We start from the raw sequence: 27,712 nt of genomic DNA on the forward strand, positions 1-27,712 counted from the left end.
GGGGCGGGGAGGCGGAGAGCCCGGGGAGCGGGGCCCGGCGGCGCGGGGCGCGGCCGGGGCCGGGCTGGCTGCTCGCCCCGCGGCCGGGTCTTCTCCTCCCCCCGTCGTCCCACGCTCCCCGCGGGCCCGTTCCCGACCCCTCGGGTGGGTTGTGCGGGGGGTGTGTGGGGTGTGTTTGGGGGGGGGCCCGCGGGGAAGGGTGGTGGGGAGGGGCGGCGGCGAGCGCGGCTGGGGGGTGACAGAGCGGAGGGGCGGGGGAGGGGGGCTTGTTCTGGGCTCTTCGGAAATGGGAGGTGGCTAAGGCGGGCAGCGGTCGGAGCGACGGGAGGGCGGCGGGGCAGAGGCGGCGGCGGCGCCTGAGCGCGGGGTGCGCGGCGGGAGAGGGGGCGACAGAGCCGCGGGGCGGGGGGGGCCCCGCTCCCCGCCGCACCCCCCCCGGAGCCGCTGCCCCCGCGCCACCGACCGGTTATTCCGGAGACGCGAGAGGAAACGAGGGAGCGCGGAAAAGGAGGAGGGAGGAAAAGAAAAAAAAAAAAAAAGGGGGGGGGGGGCGCAGCGTTTAAATCCCTTCCCCCCGCTCCTCGCCGCCTCCATTCCTCCCTTCATTCGACCTCCCCTCCGGAGCCGCCGGTGAGTCCCTCGCCCGCTCACAGCCGCTCCCGCTCCGCTTGTCATTTTCGCCCCCTCGCTGCATTCTTCCGCGGGTGGGTTTTTTTTTTTTCCCTCCGGTCCGTCTGTCGGGAGGGGGGTGAGGCGGCGGGGGGGTGGGGGACACACGACAGCAAAGTTGGGGGGGGGCAAGGGCGGGATGGCGGTTAACCCCCGCGGCGCTGGGGAAGGGCCCCCGGCGGTGCCTGTCCCGGCGTGGATGCGGCGCGGGCCGGGAGGCCGTGGGTTACGGAGGTTCGGCTCGGCTCGGGGGGGCCCCATCGGCCCCGTCCCGCCTCCCGCGGGAGCGCTCGTACCTCACCGGGGGGCACTGCCCGCCTCAGCCCGCCCGAGGCTTGTTTGCTTTGGACGGCGCCTTCCCTCCGGAAAGTTGGGGGGGTGGGCGGGGAGCGGCGGGCAGGGGGGGCTCCGCGCCCACCGCGGGGGTCCCGGGGCGGGGACACCCCCTGCTGCGCGGTCGGCGTGACGTCACCGCCCGCCGAGCCCCCCCCTTCCCTGCTGCAGAAAGTTCGGTAGGGGCAGGGGGGGTGAGTGCCCGGCGGGGGGGGGGGATGAGGAGGGGGGGGCGCGGGGGTCCGGGGCGAGGCGGGAGTTGTGAGTTCGCAGCCCGGTCGGGGGGGGGAAGGCACCGCAGCGCTGGGGGGGGGGTGTTGAGCTGGCACGCTGCCCGCCCCCAAAGCCACCCCTTCCTCCCGGGGCGGGGGGGGGGGGGCTCGTATTGTCCCCGCTTTCCCAGGTGCGGCCGGGGACCCGGCAGGAGTATTTGGAAATAATGTTTTCGTCGGGACCTGACCGGGGGTATCGGGGTACCAAGAAGTGTGTTTGCTCCCCCTCTGTTTCTGTGGCGGGCGCGGGTGGGATTCACACCCACCCCCCCACCCTGGTGCCACCCTCAGCCTGGGAACCCTCTCCTCTGAAATGCCAAATACTTGGGGACCAGGGCACAGACAAGACCCGTTCGCTTGGGCGGCACTAGGATGGCGTTTGCGCTCTGGCTAAGATCCCCCGGTGCGTTGGGCTGGTTGTCCCTTTGCTATTTAGTGGTTTTTTTTGGAGAAGTGGTACCTGTATTTCCCACGCTGTCCTTCTGGCTCTGCCATCAAGGTGGTGGCGGCTCTGCCTGGCTGGCTTCTGCAGGCTGACGGCCTGTGCCTGCCTCGGCTGTTGTTGCCCAGCGAATTGCCGGTTGTATTTTGCCGAGTGGCCGCTGTGCTGTTGAAGTGGCAGCCATTTGGTCACCGTGGCATTACTTTACACACTGCCTTTGCTCGCCGTTGAGTTCTGCCTTTGTAGCTATTGTACGTTCCTGAAGTTGCTTTCGAAGAGGGCAGTGTCTCTCTTTGCGTTGGTCTTGGTGCTGTGGCTGCCTTGACTTTTATGTGGCGAGTTACTTAGTTGCCAGGATGGCTACTGTAAGAATTTCTGTGGCTTTTGTCTGCAGGATCTGTTTTGCAGTGTGCTATGGTTCTTGAAGAGCAGCATGTCATTACCGAGCTAGCCGCTCAAATCTGGTTTTGTTATTTCTGGTTGTATTGGGTGGATTGCATAGGAATCACTACGCTTTCCAGTGTTGAAAAAGTGAGGAGAAACTAGTGGGCCATTATCCTGAGGCGTAGCGGGACAGCAGAGGAGAAGGAGTTGGAAATGCCATCCATTCTGTGTCCGCCTGAACGATGGAGCATGGTTACACACCCTGCGGGTGTGCATATGCCTGATCTTCAGAGTTCAGCCCTGACTTCCCACCAGAGCCAGCGCGGCGGTGTCAGCGCATCAGCCAACTACGTGCCTGGTTACCTCAGTTACATAACCCAAATCCCACAGTCGTTGAGTTGAAAGCTGGACCCTCCTTTCTTCTAAACTCGAGGGTGTTGTGCATCACTGCTGTGCTGCACAGGCATCCCTGAGGGGCTGGAGCGCCAAGATCATCACCCATGGATGGGACACTTGTAAATATGAGTGGTCAAATTGTTTGTTGGAATGAATTTCATCCTTTTTTCCTTGTTTCTTGGCCAAGTTCTTATTTTTATGTTTCGTATCGGTGACTGCACAACCAATCGTTTCCGTATTTCCCAACTTCTTGGGAATGATTTGGTCTTTCAAACCAGACTTTTCCAATTGTGATTCATGATGGAGCTTTTCAAGTATGGCCATTAAGAAGTGAACACGTAGTACCATGGTTCGGGCTGGAAACGATGAAACCCCTCCAAACATTAGGAGATTAAATGTGTAGTGAATCCTAATGAAGAAGATTAACAGGTTTAACCTGCTGTGATGGCCTGCCTTTACCTCTCTTCGTATTCATTTACCTCCTCCCCCAGATTTTGTACCCCTTGGATACCTCTGAAAGGTTCTGGCAGTCTCACCTTTAGGTTTGTCTGCACAAGAAATTACAATAAGGTTACTTGTGGGCATACTTGTATTCCAAAATAATAATGGGTGTGCAAGGATTCTATAGCATAGTGGGATCACTATACTGAAAGCAATCTGATCTGTATTTTATTTCAAGAGGGGGAGCATCTAGTCCGTCTGGACTAGATGATCGTTGTAGATCCCCTCCAACTGAAATACTCCATTCTGTTTCTATTTGTAGCTGAGATGAAAGAGGCAGGTTTTCCTCTTCCCAAATTTCAGCCTCTGTCACTCTGTGTATACCTTCCTGATTCCTCCTGAAGCTCCCTCGTGTTCATCAGCATTTTTCTGGAGGGTGAGGTGGAGCCAAGGGGAGCAGTGGCTGTGTAGGGAAGGATTATTTATTTACCAGCTCTGGGGTATAATACCTTTGCAAATGCAGTCTCTGGAATTGGTCTGAACATTTATTCACCTGTGCCCCTCTTTAAATATCTACATGAATGTTTACCCAGTCTTACATTTTTTCCTCATTGGGTGTCTGTCTTTTCTCCTGATAACATGCTTTCCTCCTCTGTCAGGCTGTATCTTCCCCAGTTCTGTTTTTTTTCTTTCTCTCATTCTCTTTTGGACAAATAAACTACTTTCTTGCCTCCAGTGGATTTTCTGATCTCTTTCTTCCTCCATTAGGAGATGCTTTGGAACTATGAAGTACATTTCCTGCGTTTATCACTTCATCTCTTCCATCTGTACTTCTTGAGGACTGTTCCTATTGAAGTACAGAATAGTAATGCTTTACAAATTTCTTAAAGGCCAAAAGAGAAGGCAACACAGTTCTGAGTGTGTTTAAAAGTGGAGGCATCTCTGAAAGTCATGCTCTTAACCAAGTGAGCTACACCTAGGGTATGTATGCTCTGCAGAATTAAGTCGTGTGATCACTGCCTGAGTCTGGTCACAGTGGATGGTTTAACGTGAACATTGGATGCTCCATCTCAGTGCCTTGCCTAAGTTACTGAAGCTGCAGCAGTGCCCGAGACATGTGTCTGTTGCGAGGTTGCCCAGGAACATGTTCCATTGCTCTTTGTGTCACGCTGACCTGAACGCTGGACAATCTTTTTGTCCTTCCAGTCGTGTGGTGGGCAGTCGTGGGCCTGCAGCCCATGTCCTCAGTGAGATGTGTGTGGAGAATGATGAGACAGAAGGGGATGTTTCCAGCTGAAGCGGTTTGAACTTCATCTCTCTACCTTAGTCTAGTTGGCTGATGTGGGCTTCAAGTGCTGGGGGGTGAGGATTTGGCACGTATTAAAAGTTTAACACAGGTCAGCTTTGCAAGGAAGCGATCCCTTCAGAAGCATTGCCTTGCTTCCAGTCTGATAGTACTCCTGCAGAAATCTCTGATGGTCGGTTTCTGTGTTTGTTGTGGCAGCAAACACTGATTTGTTATTGTCTCCTGTAAAAATATCAATGTTTGATTGACGGTTGTGGCAGTATTTTCACCTACAAACCAAAGGGTAACTGCAATATCTTCTCTGAGCAATTTCAGCCAATGATGGTCTGTCTCGGCTTTGCTGAAGAAGGGTAGCTGCCTGCTTTCAATCTTCCTTCATGTCTCTTGCCCTGGTGACATTGTTCATCATAGATCAGTTTAGCTGGAAAATTTTAGTTTTGTACTTCCCTGCCTTTCAAAGCACTTGGCGATACCCTCTTTCTTCCGCAAGGTCTCTCTGTGCTATAGATCACTTAAGTGAAGGTTGCATTTGAGCAACCTTCATCGCTTTGGACAGTGGATTGGATATACTGTGTATATATATATATATATTTATGTGTGTGTGTATATATCACTATATATATAATAGTCCATATAATATAATATATCTTATATGCTACATAATGTTACATCATATTGAATTTTATATTGATATATATAGCGTAGTGTATTGGATATAAAGTGTATCTGTAGCATACTACTTTGGATACACTACTGTCTTTCTTTCAGGCAGTGCAACAGATGAAGTCATTTTCCTCAGAATTATTCAGAGTTTACCAGACACATGGAGAGGGTCCACCCTCTATGAAGAGTGGTTTATCCAGTCGTGATTATCTTATCAAGCTTTCCTCATACATTGCTAGACCATTGTTTTCAAAGTACATGTTCGCCCAGAGCTAGACCCCATCACCTCTTGGCCAACCTCTCTATGACTGCTAATGACTTTAGTGTTGAAGAACCTGTTCTGATCAACTGGCTGGTCCTCTCCCCTGCACAGTACGTGGCAGGGAGTGTCACCTGGGGGGTCTTTGCAGAAAATATTAAGAGTATTTATTTTAGAATTAAAAAAAACCCCAAAACTTAGGTTTCCAGTGATACACTAGATCCATACGCAAGTTTTTCAAGTGATTGATTTCTCCCACTTTTCAGATTTTGCACTATTTCAGTGTACAATTTGACTAACTTCAGCTAGATCCATTGGGTCTGGGGTCTTTGTCTTGGAGGTTTAAAGGGCCCTCTGCTGTCAGAAATCATCTCCATTTGTAGTATTCTTAGCCCATCTTCAAGTTGCCATTTAACCTTCTCTCTGATGAGCTATATGTTGAGCTTCTTAAAGCTCAGGGTAGGAGTTACCAGACTTCCTTCTTGTCCTTTTTTGGAAATTTTCAATTTGTCAGCATCCTCTTTGGAGTACACGGGTGAAACATGGACACACTACTCCCGTAATGGTCCCACCGGTCCTGTATATAGTCAGGTAGAAAAATCATCTCTCTATTTGTGCTCCTGAAGAGTATTCCTCTCTTTATGCACTGGTGGGTGTCATTCATTCAGGAATAGCCCCCTTAGAAGTCTTGTGCTGGGAACTCGTGTTCCATTTGCTATCAGCCATTAATTGCAAGGCCTTTTCTGAGCTCTTCTTTATCCTTTGATCTTCATCCTTGAAAGCACTCTGCATTCTTCTGTTCTGAATGTAAAAATCTGCCATAATTAAACCACTTGTCTTTCTGTGCAACCCTGTTGCAGCAGTAACACCAACTGGTCTGTGCCAAAGTTTCCATTTAATTGTTTACCGTCTGCCCTGCCTCAGCACCACCTGCAAACTTTACCTATATTTCTGCAAACTTTGTTCAGCCGGTGCCTTCACCAGCTACCAGAGATATTCCATGATGGGCCACCATTGCCTCTCAACAGCAAGCTTTGGGTAACTTGCTTTTTGACAGCAGATCCATTCGTGAGGTCTTTTGGGACAAGTCATGCTTGCGCCATAGCTGTGCACTGGGCTTCAGCCCACAGGTTGTCGAGTGCTGCTTTACAGAGATTACTCAAGGCATTAAAAGTATCTCGGGCAGTGGTTTAACTTGCCATCATGCCCTTTCTCCTGGCAGTCCAGTCTGAGCCTAATCAGGGCTCGGTCTCTGGACTCAGGTGCTTGCTTGAGAGGTGGAGGCCCATATCTGTGGTCATTAAGGCAGGTTATGTGTCTGTAAGTGGTAGCACTTTGGCATGAATTGCTTGCTTTGAATTCTCTGGAGATTGGGGAGAATTTTGAATACTTGTGACTTTTAATCCTTCATTGTATTATGACAGGAAGACCTTAATTTAGCCATAAACATGTTTTCTGATTTCATAAAATCATAAGTACTAAAATCATACTTCACCGTGAACTTGGTGAAGACAAAACCTCTCCTTCCTCCCAAGGGTGGTTCAGCACTGGCACAGGTTCCCAGGGCGGCTGGGAACGCTGTTCTCCAAGGCGTTCGTGACAACCTCCTCTGGCTTTGCAGTTTACTATGAACAGGGGGTGTGAGTGGGAGACCTCCAGCGATCTCTTCTGGACACACTGTTGGGTTTCCCTTCCCTCAGCCCCAGGCAGGAAAAGCTGTGGGATCCTAAGCAAGGGTGTGACTCAAAGCTTATCAGTCTCGGGTCTGCTGTTCCTGTGCCCACCTCCCTGGCCTCAGTTCACTCCTTTCCTTCTGGATCTGTCTGTCCATCTTCATCCTGTTCAGAGTCTTGCTCTTTGCCCACATGGCTCTTGCATTGGCTTCGCTGTCATGAATTCCTAGAAACAGAGAATCAAAAGGGTGTCCCTTGGGTCACGGGCTGCAAAGTCCCTCTGGGTACCATGCCACCTACCTTCTGTTGCAAACGTAGCGAATCTGTCTTAATAATAATGATTTTCTTTTGCCCCTCTTATGGTCCAGGGACAGCTGTCCCAGAGCCTCACCATGTGGCCAGGAGTCTTCTCATTTCCATCTTAAAATCGTTGGTGGCCTTTTTATACCCATTTGTTCTTATACCAACCTTCTCCGTTAGCTTAAATATCCCTTCTGACTCCTTTGTGTTTAGTTTCTGGTGTTCTACAGACAGTAATCAGTTTTTATTTTGTGAGGTTAAAGAAAGTAGTCTTTATAGGTCTTGTACAGAACAGAGAGACTCTTTGTGTCCCTCAGCGTTCTGGAAACTGCTTCCTGCACCTTTTCCTATCCACTCTGATCTTTCCTGATGTTGGGTAACCGAAGCATTACATGGTCTACCAGAGGATGTCTGACAAGTGCAGTGTTCAGTAGCATTAATACCTCTTCGTGTTGCTTGATAGTACCTGCCTGATGCCTTTGAAATAACAATGGTGCCCGTAGCTGTCCTGGGATTAGTAAATCCCTCTCCTTAGCGCTCCCTACTGATGAGCAGAAGTTCTTATGGCAGATCTGCGTGTCACTTCTCTTCAGTGTATCACTCAGCACTTTGTGCTATTGAACTTGATAAAAACATGCCAGTGACTCTAGTAGGTCCCTCTGGTCCAGAGCCCGCTGCTCCAGCTAGGAAAGAGGGTGAGTTAAGGCAAGCTTACGTGCTGTTTTCCTCTGATACTCCTACAGCTTCTGACTTTTCAGCAAAGGGACTACCATAGCTGGATGGGGTTTCTCACTATTCAGAAAGCACCAGTTATTCTGTCTTGCATGAAACTCTCCAGTCTCCCATCAGACCTGTGCAAACTTCTAGCACCTGTAAGTGTCCTTTGACTGGAAATTCTGCAGCCACCCATTTCAAGAACTACCTCTTTTTGTTGATTTTGAACTTGTTTCTTTGTAGTAGTATTTGATGACCCTCAGTTCTTGTACTGGAAAAGAGAGTAAAAAAATATTTCCTACCCAACCTTTTCATACACGGTTTTACAGTCCTTGATCACATCCTCACTTAATAACCTTTTCTCTAGACACAGATGTCTAACCCACTCAGTCATGCCTCTTCGTTGCCCTTTCTAGTTCCTGTGGAAGGAGCAGAACTGCACACACGTTTCAAGATGTGGGAGAGCCATGGGTTTGTGGTAGGACATGATATTTTGTGTTTTGTTTTCAGTTCCTTTCTCAGGAATTTCTAGTATGTGGTTCACTTTCTTGATGGTGCCTCGATTCCCAAGGGTATCACTTGTGAGTGGCACCTGTCAGCTCAGACTCCATCATTTTATATGTGGAGATGGAGTTGTTTTTTTCTCTGTGTGCATTGCTTTATATTTATCTACATGGAAGTTTACATGCCTCTTAACTGCCCAGTCACTCCTCTTGGAAAGTCCTCCTACAGTTCTCCTCAGTTCTCATCCTCATTGTTACCCTCATTAATTTATTTTGGTCAGCCACATTGGCTTCCCTTTGCCCTTTCTCTGTATCCATCCCGTTTTTGCTTCTTTAGTGTTTTATTCTCTTAAGTTCTCTCTTAAATTGTGATCATCAGCGGTACTGACAGTGTCTCCTATCTTAATGCCATTGGGGGGTAGGACATTGATCCTTGTCAGGATCCAGCAGGCTTTCTTCCACCTAGCCTGATACTTTCAGCACTTCATCCATTCAAATCCATTTACAGAGTTTGATCCTTCTAGCTACTGAGCTTCTCTCTGGTTCTTCCCTACGCTCTTTGTAGTTTTCCTGGGGTTGAGGGCTCTGAGCAGAGCTTCAGAATGATACGGGCCTTGGCAGAAAGGGAAGACCATGCTTGCTCTTCACTGGTCTGTTACTGAAGGGAGGGATGGATGGTGTGTCCACCCTGACTTTGGATTCAGATTCTAGTTTCCTCTATTATTACCTATGTCCTGCAGCTGTAAAGTTGCCAACAGCCTTCCCCAGTAAAGACTTGCAGCAGAAGTGTGGAACCATGCTGGGTTGACAGGTGAATAACTTCCATGTACCAGCAGCGAGGAGCTGGTACACGGAGTCACGGTCACAAGTTGCAGCAAGGAAATTATGACTGGTAATGGGTGTTTCTGTACTGGAATGGGTGTCCCAGGTCAGCTGGGGAAGATTCGCTCTTTGAGATGTTCAGGACTTGCCTAGACAAGGCCGTGAGCAACCCCATCGAGATTTGGGGTCAGCCCAGCTGCGAGCAGGAGTTTGGAGCAGAGACCTGCAGGTGTCCCTTAGAGCTGACATCTTCCTTTGAGTCTCTGGGCAACTAGCGTGTGATATCATTGAGTAATTCACTTTGCACTCCTTAGTAAAGGGACACCTATGTATAAAAAGAGGGGTGTTAAGCATTACAATAGACCCTTAACCCCAAACAGCTCCACAGGTAAGATGTGCTCAGGCATTGCAAATACAGAAGATGCTGCACTTCTTAAAATAGTGAGTATGGAGAGTGTGATGCGTCCTTCCTCTGCATCACGTGTCCGTAGGCCTCCATTCCGCTCGCGGAGGGGAGAGCCCAGTGTGTTGCATTTTGTGATCCTCCACTGGGCTCTGCTAGCCTGTGTCTCCAAGAGATCCAGAGGCCCTCCTCTGGGGAGACTGAATGATTCTTCTGAGATTTTTAAGTAAATCTGTTACATACTTACAGTCATTTTAGTGTGCCCTCAGGAATCGTTTTATGATTAACGTAACCTTCTTTAGTACATCTAACCTTCATTTAGCGAATCAAACCTTATTTTCAGTTGCTTCTGCAAAAATTAATATCTTCTATGCTGTAAATTAAGCTATTGTTAAATGCATGAATATTTTGATTATTTATTACTTTGCTTTATCTCTAATTGTTTTTATTTCACTCTGCTCATCAGAAAATATTTTTTTCTCAGATGCTTTTTTCATTGAATGGAGGTTCCAGAATTACAGCTTTCATACTCAAAATAACATTCTTACTCCTCATGGTTGTGCAGAATTAAGAAAACAAAACATTAATATAGGCTTAAAAAAATGTAAACTGGCTTTATCTCCTACGACTGCTAGCACTCTGCAAGTTTATTTTTAGTTCTCTTATTTCGCACCCTTCCCTGAAACGTGAGCTTTTTAATTTTTATTTATTATTTTACTGGGGTGAAGGAGCACCTAGGTAGCATGACAAGTGAATTTGTCAACAAGTACTGTTGACAGATAAGTTGACAAGTACATATAAGAAAAGGATTAAAGCTGTTGGATCAGGTTAAGTCCCTGTTTTGCATGGGAGGTATTTTAGGCCTAGAATCATAGAATCACAGAATGGTTTGGTTTCAAGGGACCTTTAAAGATCATCCAGCCTGACTTTAAACACTTGCTGTGATGGGCCATCCACAACTTCTCTGGGCAACCTGCTCCGGTGTCTCACCACCCTCATTGTGAAAAATGTCTTCCTTATATCCAATCTAAACCTACCCTCTTTCAGTTTAAAACCATTGCCCCTTGTCCTGTCACTACAGGTAAAAAGTATCTCTCCATCCTTCTTGTAAAAAGTCTTCCCTTTTGTAAGCCCCCTTTATATATTGAAAGGCCACAATAAGGTGTCCCTGGAGCCTTCTCTTCTTCAGGGTGAACAGTGCCAACTCTCTCAGCCTTCCTTCATTAGCAGAGGTGTTCCAGCCCTCTGACCATTTTTGTGGCCTCCTCTGGACCCTCTCTAACAGGTCCATGTCTCTCTTGTACTGGGCATCCCAAAGCTGGACGCAGCGCTCCAAGTGGGGTCTCAGCAGAGCAGAGTAGAGGGGCAGAATCACCTCCCTCGACGTGCTGGCCACACTTCTCTTTATGCTGCTCAGGGTACGATTGGCTTTCTGGGCTGCAAGCACACACTGCCAGCTCATGTCCAATTTTTTGTCCGCCAGTATCCCCAAGTCCTTCTCTAGGGCTACTCTCAATTTCTTCACTCCGCAGCCTGTATTGATCCTGGTGATTGTGCTGACCCAGGTGCAGGACCTTGCACTTGACCGTGTTGAACTTCCTGAGGTTCACATGGGGCAACTCCTCAAGCCTGTCAGGGTCCCTCTGGATGGCATCCCTTCCCTCAAGTGTATCATCAACCACACCACTCAGCTTGGTGTCATCTGCAGACTTGATGAGGGTGCACTCCATCCCTGACTGTCTGTGTCACTGATGAAGATACTAAATAGTATTGGTCCCAGTACGGATCCTTGAGGGACACCACTTATTACTGGCTTCCATGTGGACATTGAGCTGTTGACTGTAACTCTTTGGACAGGGCCGTCCATCCAATTCCTTGTCCATCAAACCCATATCTCTCCAATTTAGTGGCAAGAATGTTGTGGGGGACCGTATCAAAGGCCTTACAGGGGCTGGGTAGATGACATCTGTAGCTCTTCCTGTGTCCACTGATGCAGTCACTCTATTGTAGAAGGCCATTAGATTAGTCAGGCCCGATTTGCCGTTGGTGAAGCCAAGGAATCACCTCCCTGTCTTCTTTATGTTTTGACATGTCTTCCAGGAGAAGCTGCTCCATGATCTTACCAAGCACTGAGGTGAGGCTGACTGGTTAGTAGTTCGCAGGGTCCTCCTTATTACCCTTTTTAGAAATGGGTCCAATATTCCCTTTTCTCGTCACTGGGGACTTTGCCTGAATGCCATGAGTATTGTCAAATACCATGGGGAGTGGTTTGGCAACTACATCAGCCAATTCCCTCAAGACCCTGGGATGCATCTCATTGGGTGCTATGGATTTGTGTATGGTCAGGTTCCTCAGGTGATCTTGAACTTGCTCTTCTCTTATGATGGGATCATGAACCTGCTCTTCTCTTACATACATATCAAGAGAGTTCATTCAGCTTGTATATTAAAGTGTGTGTAATTTGCCCTTAGGTACAGAACGGAGTTTTTGAAGTGTATATTTATATTTATTGATTAAACTTATTTTAAAATATTTCATAGTGACCCATTTTTTGCAATATTTTGAAGACAGAAGAATCCAGTGAAATTTCCAGTACGTTGCCAATATAAAATCAATTTATTTATAGAAGATGACAAAAATTGACAACTATCACCATTTTTATACTGAACTATTTTTTATACTGAAATTCTGTTTTGATTTCTGAACAGTAATAGCAGCTTTCAGTTGAGTTGCAGGCATTTCCGTCTGCCGTGTAACACCGTGCTGCTAAGCTTCCCTAGCAGGGCAGGTCTCAGTCCTGCCCGGCTGTGTCTGATAGCTGCTGGTGGCTGGATGCTCCTGTCACCGTCACAGTGTTGAGGGGGGAGGCTGTGGAGGACAGGGAGGTGTGTGCTCTGATTGTGGTGTGCCTGTGGGCAGCCGTGCAGGAGTGGCCTGCAGGAGCAGGGCGAGCAGGTAGAGAAGGATTTAGCTAGTGCTCACATGAGCTTGGGCTCATGAGTATTTCAGTCTCCTGAGATCCTCCAGCTTCACATTAGTATTGTAAGAGAGATGTAGTTAAATTTCATCCATTGGGCAGGCAAAAGTTTTAACTGGAGTATGACTATTTGACCAGGTCTACAGTCTTACTCCTTAATTAATCCATCTTCCAGCCTGAGTTCACAGCCCCTGCCTCCTCCCAACGTTGTAATTATTTTGTGGGAGACAGAAAAATGGCTGTGTTTCAAAACTACCTTTCATTTGGTGTCGCATAAATACATTTATTCTTCACAAAATTTACCAAGAAAAACAATTTGCAAGTCATGGGAATATTCACACCCAAGATAGTATTAGTCACAAGCATTTGCCCACTGCCATCTTGGTATTCAGCCATTTTGGCATCCTAATTCCATTGCTCACACAATCATTTTTCCCTTTTACAGTAATGTCACTCTCCACGTACATATCAAAAGACTGACAGTAAGACTGTGACGTGCAACTTGAACCTGACCTGTTTGTTCGTTGCCATCTAACACTGAATGTGGCGCCCTTCCCTCTCTTTCTCCACCATGCCCTACAGTAAGATGCCAGGGTTCAAGCGTGAAGTCAGGTAATTAGCCACTGGAAGTGGTGTACTTCAGGTTGTCTGATAGCAGTATTTTGGATGAAACTTTGTGTTTTCAAGATACTACACAGTTGTTAAACTCGATTACATTTCTGGGAATTTTGCCTTCCTTTTCTAAAATGAGGGAAATGGAGACGGGAATTAAAAATGCCTGGGACTGGCCAGTATATATATATATATATATATATATATATATATGTATGTATGGCAGCTTCTGACTTCCCATCCATGGTGTGTGTCCCCTGGCTGTGCTGCTGCAGATGGGCACTCCCTTCTGAGGGATCTTTACCTGTCAAGAGGGGTCCATCAGTTATCATCTCTCCTTACTTTCAGGACAGTTCCCTCAAGACCCTGGGATGCATCTCATTGGGTGCTATGGATTTGTGTATGGTCAGGTTCCTCAGGTGATCTTGAACTTGCTCTTCTCTTATGATGGGATCATGAACCTGCTCTTCTCTTACATGCATATGCATCTGCAATGTGTTAGAAAGAAGCTGTGTTTGCTTTGCCACCCTGGTTCCTCCCTCCAGTGCTAACCTGTCCCTTTGCAGAAGAGGGAAGAGAACAACCAGGATGGGAACACAGAGCTAATGAATTGGCAGAGAAGCAGACTCAGTTTAATTCTCACATCTTCTGACTTCTCAGTCCCTGCCTTTGCATACCAAATGCCTTTGATTTCACGCAGGATTTTGGATGTAGTTCCTACATTTCAAAATATGACTTAAGGAATAGTCACTGTGTACTTTCAACAGTTCCCGACTGAAGAAAACAAGAGGTTTGAACTTCTGAACATCTGTACTTAGAGTAAAGAAGGAACTTCCCTGACTCCTTACTCCAAACTTATTTTCTGTGGACTAACATCTAGTGGAAGATAACGCTGGCTACATCTCTAGTAACACACGAAAGGGGCCTCATCACTGGTGCACAGCACTGTCCATTAGGACGATGGCTCCTTTGTATGGTCTGTGGTCTGTGCCAACAAGTGCTCTCCCAGGTGATGCCCGAGCATGGTTTAGGAGCTAGTGTAGGAACATACTGATTGCCAGTGACCAGGTTAGATGTGTCCATCCCCCTTTGGAGGGCAGGAAAATTTTGCCATCCAGGTGCAAGCTGTGTAATTCCAGTCACCCCCGGGACCAGAGAATGGGTGCTGTCCCGTTTTGTTTAAAAGTACAGATGCTGTCAAGTTGCCCCTTCTTGCAGCATTTGTGGTCCTGATGAGTGGCAGAGTTTTTAATTAATTTCTTCTTTGAGACTGAATGATCGAGCCGTGCACCTCGACGTCTTTGCACTCAGTGCCTCCAACTGGTATGTGGTCTACCAAGCGGTGCCTAGGCAGAGCTTCAGTGGAGAGAGGAGGCTATATCAGTGCTATTCCCCTCCACCCCCAAATCATCACTGGCTAGCTCAGCGTGGGCTCCTGTGTCACGTACCATAGTCACGTTCTGCCTGCTGCACCTCCCCTCCTGCTTGGACCAGGTCTGAATCTGCCGAAGATTACTGGAATGTTACAATCAGAGAAGATCAGGAGTAGCAGATAATAAAACCAAGCAGAGGTATTTTATTTTTTTCACCAAGAGAGGAGTAATACAAAAGAAGGGGAAGAGGCGATGGTAACTATTGACAACTGAGTACCAGCAGCCAACCTCAGTGAGGACTGGATCAGGCCTTAAATGTCTGCTGAAGTAATGATAGTGTTAGCTCTTTTTGTAAGTGACATGGATACTGGGAGCCTTCAGCTTTCCCTTTTCCTCTCACTGGCCCCAGGGAGGACTAGCTGGACCTTGGCTGGCTTTTAACCTTCTCAAGCAGACTGGAGCCCTGGACTCCGGCTGCCCATCCTGCTCTGCCATTAGCACCAGCTGAAGTAGCAAAAACCTTCATCTCTTTGTGGATTTGGAGGCACCTCCCAGACATCCCTGTCTCACTGGAAATTTCCTCCCTGCTGTTGGGACATGTGCTGGGTGTACCTGTGGGTGCAGCCCCAGCATGTGCAAATCTTTGGGGCACGTGATTCATTTGTCATTTACAGTCCTGGCCAAGCCTTCGAACACCATCCCAGACCACTCAGTCCTGTTCCCATTTCTTCTGCTTCTGTTGCCATCTAGGAAAATTTATTTTCTCAGACCCTCAATCTAATGTGTAAATGCTATCCTGAGCCAAGGACAAACATTTACCCAACTTTCTAAGAGAGACCAAGGGTGTATACTTAAGTAGGTAAAACTTGAGTGCACCTCGTTTGGGATGGACTTGATTCCAGTTTTGTTACCTGTGAAGAGTTGCTCTGCACTACAGCCTAGGAAGGAGAGAGCTTAACTGCATTCTTCAATAGAAGAGGAACTGGAGCCCATGATCTCCTGGCTGCCCGTGCAGGACAGTCCAACTTTGGCAAGGAGAGTTACTTGGAGCTGGGGAGGAGGAGGAGCGGGATCCATTTTGGATCCTATGTGGGGATGCCTGTTGAGTGTGCGTTGCTTACAGGAGACTGCACCAGGGCGTACATGAGAATATGGAGGGCTTTGGGCAGTAAGCCAAACCAAGCTGGGTCGTATGAAACACAAACAGAAAATAGCAATTTGCAATGCCTCATAACTCAATCAAACCTGTAAAGGGCTTCACAGGGCCAGGAAAAGGTTATCCCTTCGACAGCAGTCCTGCCAAATATCTCATTTCCTTTCCAAAACCACAGAGCCCTAAGAACTCTTCAGAGACATTTACAGGGATCTTCAGTGACAGGAGGGGTTAGGTGTAACTTTGTTAATTGTCAAGGCTCACATTGCAAGCTTTTATTTCATAGATGTTAAAATTAGAAGGCGATGTTGTGGTCCTCTCATCTGGCCTCTCACATAACAGTTGCTGTACTGAGCCTAATAATGTGTGTGTCAGTTCTGTTAATATATTTTAGAAAAGTCTTCGCTCTCTAAAATGATACAAACTTATGTCTACTGAAACATACCTGTTTGTTTCTGGCTTTGTTTGGTACTGCATATTCAGCGGTTGACATAAGTACCGAGCTGGTATCTCTTTTAAAAAGGGAAGTTTCAGTATGTGGTTGGCTGCATATTTTTTCTCTGACTTACTCCTCTAGAAAGAAGACCATAATTGTCATTACAGGGTTAATGAAAAGCTGAAGCGAGACCTGTGCGCTGTGTTATGATGTTCGGTTCTTTGGTGTGGGAGGTGTGGGTGGCATCCCTGTTGAATGTAAAGAGCAGTGACATATTGGTAATGTGCTGTTGCTGCTTCTGTGTGTTCAGAGCTGAGCTAATACTTGAAGGTTGCCAACATGGTGTGTGTTGAAGTTGAGTTAAATTAGGATCGCCTTACTTACAGTGTTTGTTTCGTGTAAGAAATGTTAATTCTAGATGCTTATCTAGAATAGCATCAATGTAACTGGCTGAATTAGCAACTGAAGGCCCAAATATGAAATGTAAGGCTGTAAAACACGTCAGCTGGTAGGGATTAGGAGAGTGCTCTGCCTCCATTAGGTCAGTTATAAACCATTGTGAGCTATTTTTCTATTAAAGAAGAGGGCTCAGTTAATGAATTGTTTTGTGTGGGAATTAATGCTGGATGAGTCCCCTGTGGCTTTCATGATGAGGGTCAAATAAAATATTAATGAAATTAAAACAAACAATCCCCTGCTCTTCCCACGTACCTTCCGGATGGGTTTCTCTAAGCATTGGTTAGGGATGATGTGGAGCCCCAGAAGAGACAGGCCAGTGTCATTACTCCCTTTTCACAGAGGTGGTAGAAAGCAGTGACCCCAGGGCCACACAGTCCAGCAGCAGAGCTACACTACACAGGAGGTCCAAGAGTTCTCCCATCTGGTGCCTTTGCTCTGATCCCTGCTTTCAGCTCCCTTCTCAGAGAAATGAAAGTGCATCCAGACTGTGCTTATCTTCCCAGGTCTTTAGGAGTCCCAAATCTCAAGTCTTATTCACAAAACTCTGTGCTTCCAGATCAGAGGATACAACCCAAGAGATGCATCTCTTTTCTCCTGATGCCTCATCCACAGGACACGTTTCTTTGTCTTGCAGATTGACCATTCCAGAGGCTGAGTATAGGAGCTTGAATGACAGGCTGGGGAAGGACAGTCTCTTTTTGGTGAATCTGTGCAGTGCAGTGCAGCAGATCTTAAGATGGATGGAGCCAAGCAAACTAGCTTCAGGAGCAGCATCTCTGAGTCACTTCAGTCAAGTTTCCAGGCTAACACAATCATGGTGCTTTCATACTCTAAACTAGGAACTGTGTGGCATGACAGGGTGTTAAATACCTACGGTGCTTTTGGACATGGCACACAGCTGTACATTTATTCAGAGGGATCGCAGAAATCTTCCTGCTGCTGCAGAGTGTAAGGGTGTACTCTGCATCTCTGGGCATGATTCTATCTGGTACCCCGAGAAACAGTCCAGCATGTGGAGAAGGAAGAGACTGTAGGCAGGCACTCCAAGCTAAACAGAGTTGATTCTGTTTGCGTCATGCAAAATCAAAGCTAAATGCATTTTCTCGCACCTATTTGTATACCTTGGGCATCGAACAGCCTAAGCAAGACTTGATGGTGCATGTATGCATGTGTGTATGCTCTGGAGAGGGCAGGGCTGTACAATATCCCTTCAGCAAAGGCCACTGGGGGCTCATTATGCAGAGCTAGCTAATGACAGCACATGGCCAGTTAGGGATAGTGTGACTTACTGCACTGACAAAAGTGCAAAGAGGAACTTAAGAAGTTGGGAAAATTGTCATTACAACCATTTTAAAGCACTTTCCCATTATCTTTCTCCCTCTCTCTCTCTGAAGATCAGATAAACAAGGAAATGGAAATACTAAAATGATTTCAGAGGAAATACTAAAATCAACATACTGATAACCATTACTTCCTGCTTCCTCCAAAAAATTATTGTTGGGTGCTGACTGCCTCACATTGTGTAAGTATCACTCCTAGAAGTTGGAAATCAGAGGTGACAGTGGCCAAATCTTTTTACCTTCTGATCGGAAAGTTTATTACATTCTTGGTAAAGATCCTTGCGTCTGTAAATAATAATTAAGGAAACAGTAATAATTTTGTCATATTTCTATAGCAAATCAACAAAGGATGTCCACTCAGTCCTTCTCCTCTCTTATCTCCTTGTCTTTCTTTCAGGATTCACCGTGATCTTGTTGTGTTGCTGGTGTAAGCTTCCCTTCCAGAAGAACTGCTCTTGCCCGTCTCCATCTCCCCGGGAATAGCCGAAGGGGGGTGCAGAGTGATAAAAATTTATGTTTTCATCAAACCGGGCCAAAGAGAATGGGGGTCCCACACTCAAAAGAATGAAGACACGACAGAACAAGGACTCAGTACGTGAGATGGGAGACGGGGGTGGGACACCAGAGCCGAGCAGAAGCTGTGGGTTGGGACTGAGGCTCATAGCAAAGCTTGTGGACATGTTTGGCACAGTGGGAGTGCTAGGGGTTCAGGGGCTTTGGGAGGCTGGGGACAGGGCAGGAGTGGAGGGAGATGCAAAGCAGGACTGATCCAGTGATCCCTCTCTTAGATGTCAATGCGGAGTGGACGGAAGAAAGAGACTCCAGGGCCCCGAGAGGAGCTCAGGTCACGGGGTCGAGCTTCCCCCGGCGGCGTCAGCACCTCCAGCAGTGATGGCAAAGCGGAGAAATCCCGACAAGCAACAAAGGTAGTATAAGCTAGTACTCAAGTGTGGGGTGGAATCTGTTTGGGGATCCAGGGACGCAGACCAGAAGGGATCCACCGAGGAACCCATGCTGGATTAGCTCTCTGAAATGGGTGGGATCCCTCTTTCCTCTCATCCTCAGCATCTTGCACTTCCTACCATCTCCCAAGCACTGATTTTCAGTCTCACCAGCCCTTTTTAGTGCTAATTTTTGTGATATCCTGTCTCAGTGTTGCTCTGTGAAGATCTTCAACACACGTGCCGTGGTGGCTGTGTCTCGCCTGCTGCAGTCTGTGAAGGCCTGGCAGGGTGTGAAATTTCCCCAGGACGCTGCCAGCTCCCTGTTCTTCTCTCCCTTGCAGAAAGGCCGGGTGGAGGAATCCTGCACCCCAAAGGGCAGCAAGCAGGGCCGAACAGAAGAGATCTCAGAAAGTGAAGGGGAAGACAGCAATGCTCCCAAAAAAACCAAAACTGAGGTGAGTTCTCCCTGCTGTGATTGCTGGCATGTCCTGGGTCCAGGGCAAAGGAGTCTTCTGTTCCCTACCTGCGCTGCTCGTGCCTGCCCAGCTTGAGGTTCCTGCTGCTTGGCAGCTCTGGCACCTCAGGTTTCACCCTGCAGCTCTTCTAACCTAAATGGCATCTGCCAGGCTACAAAATTGCCACCAGGAGTGACGACTGAGCAGATGGAGGCTCTCCATCTCTTTTGCCTTGTCTGCAGGGCACTGCCTCACTCTCAGAGCTGGGCACGTGCCCTGCCTTTCCTGGCTCAGTGGCAAGAGCCTGGCTCCACGCACAGCTGCCAGTCGGGTTAGACTTGGCCTTTTTTGCTCCCCCACAGCAGTGTGAAATGGAGGTGCTCAAGTCGTGGTGGGTTCCAGGTGACAGTCGTGCAAAACCCACTCGTGCGCACGCCACATAATTGTGGCAGGGCTGTGTGGAAATCCCACCAGACTGGATAGGGAGTTGGATGGTTGGAGGAAGACTCAGCTCTTGCGCTTCTCAGTTCCCTGTTAGCCTGTTCAGGGAACTGGCCTTAAAGGTCTGCAAACATGGGGATGTTGCTTGCGTTATGAGGTCGTTGTAATTAAACTACTGTGGTTACACCTGTGTAATTTCTCCACGTGGACAGTCCGTAATTTCTCTGCGTGGACACTCCGTCTGTTCAGTTCAACAGTGATCTTTTTTCAGTTTAGCCTCTTTTGTAAGCCCTGAGGCTCAAGAGTGGCACTTGTTAATTGTCCAGTACTTCATTGCCTGAGGCAAGAGGTGGTGGGGAGGGGCAGGGATTGGGAGGAGCAGGGATTGGGAAGCACAGGACTCCAGGAGGTAAGGAGTGGGGCAGTGAGAGGGGGCTGGAGGGGAGCGGGCCCAGGAGAGCTCTGCAGGGACAAGAAGAGCAATTCTGGGTCTGGGGGCTGTGTTGGGTACACTGTGGTATCGTACCCTGGCCAACGGCCCATTGCTGGTGGTGGTGGTGCTGGCTAGGACCTATCTATTCACTCTCAGCTTCATCTGTAGCAGTTCCCTGCCCTCCCTTTGTACACAAGGTGCCCATCGTTACCTCCTCCCTGAGCGTGTGATGCTCATGAAGGACCTGAGAGCACTGAGGTTCCTCCGAGGGGAGGCAGGAGGACTGGTGTTATTTATACCTTGCCAGACGATGCCTTCTTCCCTCTTTGGAGTTTTCTAGTGCTGGTGGAGAAAGGTCAGAAAGCAAGTTCTCTGGGAAATTGAAAAGTATTGTGCATGGTCTGAGAGGCCACATAACGTCTCTCTCATTCCTACTTCAGGAGTTGCCCTGCCCTCCATCCCCATCCGATGTTGACAGCCTTGATGGCCACAGCTTCAACGATGAGATGAGCAGTGACCCACGGGACATTGACCAGGATAACAGGAGCACCTCACCCAGCGTCTACAGCCCTGGCAGTGTGGAGAATGACTCCGATTCCTCCTCTGTGCTGTCCCAGGGGCCATCTCACTCCTACCACCACCCTCCGCTCTTCCCCCAGAGCCCGCCGGTAGCTCCCCCTCCCGACAGCCTGGCCCGTCCACCTGAGCCCAGCTTTGGGCTCCCGAGCGAGGTGCACCCCCAGGGACCCCCCGCAGGGAGCTACCACTCCCAGCTGGAGGGCCAGGCCTCCCGCATTTTCCAGGCTCAAGCCCCACAGACACCCGCCTCTTCCTCCTCTGCTGTTGCTGCCCCATCTGCTCCCCCTTCCTCCTCCTCCTCCTCTTCCTCCTCTTCCTCCTCCTCCTCTTCCCACACTCCTCTTTACCCTACAGCCAATGTGGTCCAGGTTGGGGCCAAAATGGCCGGTGGAGTGGGGGGACTCCCAGCACCAGGGGGTCGTGAGCAGACCCTCAGCGCCAAGCACAATCCACCACCCACCACCCCCATCTCCCTGGCATCGGTGGTTGGGGGGCTCCCCCCTCAAAAGACACCCCCAGCCAACCCTCCAGCCGCCCCCCCGGCTTCGGCCCCATCCTTCCCCCACGTCTCTGCCAATCTGCCTCCGCCGCCGGCCCTGCGCCCGCTCAACAACGCGGTGGCCGCCTCCAGCTCCCCGGGGATGGTGGGGCAGGCCCTGAGCGGCCACCTTCCATCACCGCATGGGATGGGGCAGGACAAGGCACCGGCCCTGGCGCCCTCCCGCTACCCTTACGCCCCGCCGCCACTGCCGCCCTCCAGCTCCTCGGCCCAGTACCCCCAGCCCTCCCCGGCCCAGCCCCTGCCCAGTTACAGTGCCTCCTACGGCCACTCCTTCCCCCCGCCCAGCGGGCTCTCCGTGTCCAGCCAGCCCCCCAAGTACACCCAGCCCTCCCTGCCCTCCCAGCCCGTCTGGAGCCAGGGGCCACCCCCCTACAGCCGCCCCTTGGGCAACGCCAGCTCCCACCCTGCAGCCCCCTTCCCTGGCCAGCCTCCCCATCACCAGCAGCCACCCCAGCAGCACCACCACGGCCATGGGAGTGGCGGGGGTGTTTCCCCGGCAGCCGCAGCTCCCCCCCAGCCCCCCGGGGGTTACCCGCACGGCCTGGAGTCAAGCAGCCATCACCCTTCCCACGCCGCTTACGGGCTGCGCCTCTACCCTCCTCACAGCCAGGCTGCTTACAGCCAGGCTCCCTTGGCCTCCGCTGCAGCCCCCTCTTCCTCCTCATCCTCCTCTTCTTCCTCCTCCTCCGCCTCCTCTTCTTCCTCTTCCTCCTCCTCCTCTTCCTCCTCATCCTCCTCTGCTGCCTCTTCCCAGGGAAGCTACCCCGGCATGTGTGCTCACCCCCCGGGGCAGAGTCCTGCCACCTACACCTTCCCCCCGCCACCACCCCCCTCCCCTGCCCATGGTGCTGGCCCTCCGGTCACCTCCGCTGCCACCACCCTCTCCACTGTCATCGCCACCATGGCCTCCCCCTCCACAGCCCCCTACAAGACAGTCTCTCCCCCGGTACCCCCCTCAGCCGTGGCTCCCTACGGGAAGCGGGCAGCCTCCCCCATCCCCACCTTCCAGCCCCCAGCCCCATACAAGCCAGGCTCGCCCCCCGCTTCCTCAGCCGCCCCTTTCCGGGCAGCCACCCCTCCTGGCTACCGGGTGGCCTCCTCCCCTGTAGCAGGGGGCTACAAAGCCCCCTCGCCCGCCCCCTCTGCCCCACCGGCCCTGCCGGGGAGCATGGCTGCCCCGGCCCCCCCACCACCCCCGCTCCCCCTCAGCGCCGCGCAGATCAAGCAGGAGCCATCGGAGGAGTACGAGCCCCCCGAGAGCCCCGTGCCGCCCGCTCGCAGCCCCTCACCGCCCCCCAAGGTGGTGGACGTGCCGAGCCACGCCAGCCAGTCAGCCAGGTGAGGGGCAGCTGTAGGGGGGGTCTGGGGGGGGTTTCCCCAGGCTGGGGAGGGACGTATGAGGCAGGGAAGAGGAGGTCACCCCAAGCGTGGAGTGCAGCTGCGCCCTTTTGCCGTTCCCGTGATGCTCTTCCCTTTTCCACAGTGCCCAGCTCGGCTTTGCCTGCCCCTGTCTCCATCCCTGTCCACATCTCTGTCCCCATCCCAGCCTTCCAGCCCCCTCCCGTGCTGACAGGCTTTGCCTCTTGCCCCCAGATTCAACAAACACCTGGACCGTGGCTTCAACTCCTGCTCCCGCACAGATCTGTACTTCGTGCCACTCGACGGCTCCAAGCTGGCCAAGAAAAGGGCAGACCTGGTGGAGAAAGTGCGGCGAGAGGCTGAGCAGAAGGCGCGGGAAGAGAAGGAGCGGGAACGGGAGCGGGAGCGGGAGAAGGAGCGGGAGCGGGAGAAGGAGCGGGAGCTGGAGAGGAGCGTGGTAGGTCTGGGGGTCTCACTGCCACAGCGCAGCTCGGGGGGGTGCTCAAGGATCCCCTCAGCCGCTCCCCGCTGGAACTTGACATTGGTCTCTCTGCTCTCTTGCAGAAGATGGCTCAGGAGGGCCGGCCGGTTGAGTGCTCATCTCTCGGGCCAGTTCCCCACCGTCCCTCCTTCGAGCAGGGCAGTGCTGTAGCGACTGTTCCCCCCTACCTGGGCCCCGACACCCCAGCTCTGCGCACCCTCAGCGAATATGCACGGCCCCACGTCATGTCCCCCAGCAACCGCAACCACCCTTTCTATGTGCCGCTGGGTGCAGTCGACCCAGGCTTGCTGGGTTACAACGTGCCGGCCATCTACAGCAGTGATCCAGCGACACGGGAGCGAGAGCTGAGAGAGCGGGAAGCCCGTGAGCGAGACCTGAGGGACCGGGACCTGCGTGAACGTCTCAAGCCTGGCTTTGAAGTCAAGCCAGCTGAGTTGGAGCAGCTCCATGCTGTGCCAGCTGCTGCCATGGATCCGTTCCCACGCCACGGCGGGCTGAGTCTGCAGACAGCCCCCGGCCTTCATCCCGCTTTTCCCTTCCACCCAGGGCTGGGCCACTTGGAGCGGGAGAGGCTGGCGCTGGCAGCCGGCCCGACCCTTCGTCCCGACATGTCCTACGCCGAGCGCTTGGCGGCGGAGCGCCAGCACGCCGAGCGGGTGGCTGCTCTCAGCAATGATCCTCTGGCCCGGCTGCAGATGCTCAATGTGACACCTCATCATCATCAGCATTCCCACATCCACTCCCACCTCCATCTCCACCAGCAGGATGCCATACATGCAGGTAAGGACCTTATGGCTGTGGTGCCCTGCACAAAGCCTTGCTCCCCCTCCTTCCACTCCCTCTGGCCCTGGGGAAAGCCCAAAAGCTGCTGAGACTAGACTTTGAGCCCCCCAGACCTACCTCTTCAGCCAGAAGAGGCCATGCAGCCTTGCCCTCGCTCTCATCCTTCTAAAGACATGGACATCTGTTGCAGGTATTGGGGTGTCTGGGAGTTTGCTGCTTAGTGGCAAGCAGAGTTGTTTGCCCCATGACCTTTAGTTCTGGATCTCCGGGGACGCAGGATGGGTGCTGGCGTCCCACTGGCTACCAGGATGCAGGTGCTGTAAACTGCATCCCTTGCGCTGTGGTCCGCAGCGGGAGCGGGAGCTCTGCTAACAACAGTTTCAACAGTATCCTTAGGACTAATGAACTGTTGGTTCTCTAGTTTGCTCCTGTGGCTCTTGCTGCAGATGGTGGGATGGGATGGGAGAGAAGATGGGCTAATTGTAAGGCTGCTGTCCTTTGGAACTGAGTGGTGGTCCCTTCCATTTCCACATCCTATAGGAAAGCAAAGTAAAAAAGTTTAGGGATGAAAATCTCAGGGAATCAACAGTTAAACTACAATACGATAGGGAAAAGTGCTGTGCCCGCTCAGGTACTCTAAGCGGTCAGTGGGATCTGATGGCAGAGTCACAGACACCCAGCAGTCGCCACTACTCAGAGTAGAGGTACATTTGTATGGGGTACATCAGGTACAAATGAACATCCGTTCCCTTACACTCCATAGCTGGGCGCCTCCAGCCAGCACTCTGGCAGCGATTCCAAAACACTGAAAAGAGCAGTTTTCATATAAATAGTACCTTGCATTTCAGCCTTAGATAGTGCTTACGAACTTAAGTGCCTGGCACTGAGCGTCTGTACTGGGTGAGACCTGGAAATGGAAGCACCCAATATGAACATGCACATGTGTGACAGCCAGGTTGGCAGATAGATAGGCACGGTGCTGGGTACAGACGTGATTGCAGAGCAGGTCCTTGCAGAATCGACTTTAAGGAGCAGTACCTTCTCCCTGAGGAGTGTAGGGACAGAGCTACGCCAGACTGGCTTACATGAAATTCAATGCAGGCAAAAAGAGTAACACTCAGAAGGACATGGTACTGTGTTGTCTAGCCTTGAAATCATCCCATCCCTAACACACAACAACCCTCTCCATGACTGTTGTGCCTTGAGCCTTTCTCTGCGTTACCTCTTACAAAGCCTGGGACAATTATCTTGTGATGTCTTTTTCTTCCCAGCCTCAGCCTCTGTTCACCCTCTTATTGACCCACTCGCCTCGGGATCTCACCTCACCCGGATACCATACCCAGCTGGAACCATCCCCAACCCTCTCTTGCCTCACCCTCTACATGAGAATGAAGTGCTGCGCCACCAGCTTTTTGGTAAGGGTGCTCACAAGGACTGCTGGTCTCTAAAGAGCTCCAAGGGGCAGTGTGGTCATGGCGGGGGTCACAGGACCAACCTCTGAGGTCCATTAAACAGAGCTCTGGCATGGCAGAGGACGGGCCTACACTGCCAGGGGACGAGCAAGTCCTGCGCAGGGGCAGGGCTGGAAAGGAAGTGCCGCAGAGTCTCGACAAAGCTACGGGGCCGTGTGTGAGGATGGCGTTACATTAACTTGTTTATCCTCTGTTTTGTTGCAGCTGCACCCTACAGGGACCTGCCAGGCTCTCTCTCGGCTCCCATGTCAGCAGCACATCAGCTCCAGGCCATGCACGCGCAGTCAGCTGAGCTGCAGCGCCTGGCTCTGGAGCAGCAGCAGTGGCTTCACGCCCACCACCCTCTGCACGGCGTGCCGCTCCCGACGCAGGAGGATTACTACAGGTGCACAGACCTGCGCTCTCTCCGCGGCGCGGGGCGAGCAGAGCACTCTGTCCCTGGCCTGGGGGTGGCAGAGGCAGTGGGAACAGGGAAGCGTTGGCCCTGAAGTGGGTGATTTGGCTTGAGCCCACACCTGGGAGCAGGGATGCCTTGCCACTGTGTGTTGGCCACCAGGAAGGGTGATCTTGGCAACTGGGCTGTTCAGTGGCTAATCTCATCTGGGGTCTCAGCTGCTCTCCTCTGGGGCAGGGGGTAAACTTGCATGTTTCACACACGCTTAATACAGTTACAACTAACTGATGCCCCTGGCAAAATGCCAAACATTCGCAAGGGTTGGATGCTTTTGCCAAGATGAGGCTTTCACAAATGCATGGGGAAGCACGTTGGGAAAGAGAGGTGTGCTGTACCATTTCGATAGCACCTCCTACTCCAAGGATTTGTGAAGCTTTCCAAGCAGTGTTGTGTGGTTCTAGACTAACAAAAGGCAGTGGGAGATACTAAATAGCCTTTTCCTCTCTCACAATCACCTTGTTCCTCTTCTTTTCCTAGCCACCTGAAGAAAGAAAGTGACAAACCCCTTTAAATGGACTTCTACTGTCAACGTGACATCATCATGTCTTTCTCTCAAGAGGAGCAATTGATCAACCAAATCCTGGGGGAGGGGAAGCTGCAGAGTGACACATCCTGATCCCACCATGCAGTAGAGTGCAAGAGAAAACGGACGTGAAGTACAGGATGGCATCCTGGGAGCAAAGTGGAGGAGAGAACTGGGGAGGGACTGAAACACCACTAACGGATATGAAACGATCGGTACGTGATTTCAGCAGAGCTCTGAGGAAAACAGAATCAGCATTGCACAGAGCTCAGAAAGACAAAGACTGACATGAATTCAGGGTGGCAGCAGCTCCAACCTTTGTTTCGGGGGAACAGTTGCATTAAATACAAAGTGCAGAGCATTGCAGGACTTCGTGGACGTGATGCTGCTGCCTTTTCTGCGAGGAGGAGGTGCAGCAAGAAGTAACTCAAAACCCAACAGAGCCTTTTTTTCAAGATGCTTCCTCACGCCCCACCCCCCTTTAGGTGTAAGATACTGCTTAGCGATACAGAAAAGCAACGTGGAACTTTTTCAGATTAGCCGGAGCAGCTTCCCATTCTCCAACATCCCTTCGGATGCAAACGAAGCATTACGGGACCCCTTCAAAAGCGGCCACTCCTGCCTGCAGAGGGACTGGTCCCAGCCGTCAGGGTGCAAAGCGCCCCGTGAGACTGTTTGCAAGATGATGGCTGTGCTTTCCCACGGCCGACAGGAACGGGCATGGCCACAAAGGTGCAAAGCACCAGGAGACTTTCCAAGACTGCAAATCACTACCCATGACCCCTTTGAGCCCCGCGGGGAGAGCTGATGTGGCCGGGCGATACTGCATCCTGGGACTGTCTTTAAGATGGCGGCTGCCCCTTTCCCCTCACCCATTCTAATTGATGTACTTTAACTCATGCACATCCTATTAGACGTGGCAGTTTTATGTAGCAACTTGTGACTCCCTTGCCCCCCGCGTGCGTGTCTGATTTCACAGTTGTATCTCTCGATTGGTCCCCATATATATATTTACTTAACCATTAAAAGGAAAAGAAAACCAACCAACAACCCAGCTATGGAAAAAACACCCAAATGATGTTCCCACGCACTCCCAAGCCCCAACACACATTCTAATAATTTATATATATAAATATATATATGAAGCTCTTAAAAAAGGAAAAAAAAAAAACACAAACAAAAAAAAAAACCCTTCCAGAAACAGACTCCGTTGTGTTAATTTCTCTTTCCTGGGGCCAGGAGGGCACCTGGCCATGTGGGGCTCGCCTTGGGCGC

At 50.8% G+C, this 27,712-nt stretch overlaps 1 protein-coding gene across 8 annotated transcripts; it reads left to right on the forward strand.

Moving 5' to 3' along the window:
- Positions 1-27,642, forward strand: ATN1 (atrophin 1). 8 transcript variants are annotated; one of them, XM_074810345.1, is made up of 11 exons: positions 3-144; positions 17,985-18,112; positions 18,328-18,521; positions 18,719-18,856; positions 19,216-19,329; positions 20,644-22,682; positions 22,938-23,160; positions 23,268-23,985; positions 25,260-25,403; positions 25,665-25,845; positions 26,392-27,642. In XM_074810345.1, exons 3-11 carry the CDS (start codon positions 18,444-18,446, stop codon positions 26,423-26,425), a joined length of 3,669 nt encoding a protein of 1,222 aa, XP_074666446.1. In that variant the 5' UTR covers positions 3-144; positions 17,985-18,112; positions 18,328-18,443; the 3' UTR covers positions 26,426-27,642. The 8 variants fall into 8 exon arrangements, with proteins under 8 accessions (XP_074666459.1, XP_074666446.1, XP_074666435.1 ...); XM_074810334.1 differs by lacking the exon at positions 3-144 and adding an exon at positions 337-630; XM_074810348.1 differs by lacking the exon at positions 3-144 and adding an exon at positions 337-630 and having other exon boundaries at positions 17,990-18,112.
- The last annotated feature ends 70 nt before the right edge of the window (positions 27,643-27,712 follow it).

The sequence above is a fragment of the Strix aluco genome, chromosome 2 (genome assembly GCF_031877795.1).
Source record: "Strix aluco isolate bStrAlu1 chromosome 2, bStrAlu1.hap1, whole genome shotgun sequence".
NCBI lineage: Eukaryota > Metazoa > Chordata > Aves > Strigiformes > Strigidae > Strix > Strix aluco.

Coding starts and splice junctions, on each gene's coding strand:
- ATN1 (XM_074810358.1), top strand. CDS start 18,444: ATGTTTTCATCAAACCGGGCCAAAGAGAATGGGGGTCCCACACTCAAA. Junction 18,522..18,718: donor CACGACAGAACAAGGACTCA/GTACGTGAGATG, acceptor TCCCTCTCTTAG/ATGTCAATGCGGAGTGGACG. Junction 18,857..19,215: donor AATCCCGACAAGCAACAAAG/GTAGTATAAGCT, acceptor TCTCCCTTGCAG/AAAGGCCGGGTGGAGGAATC.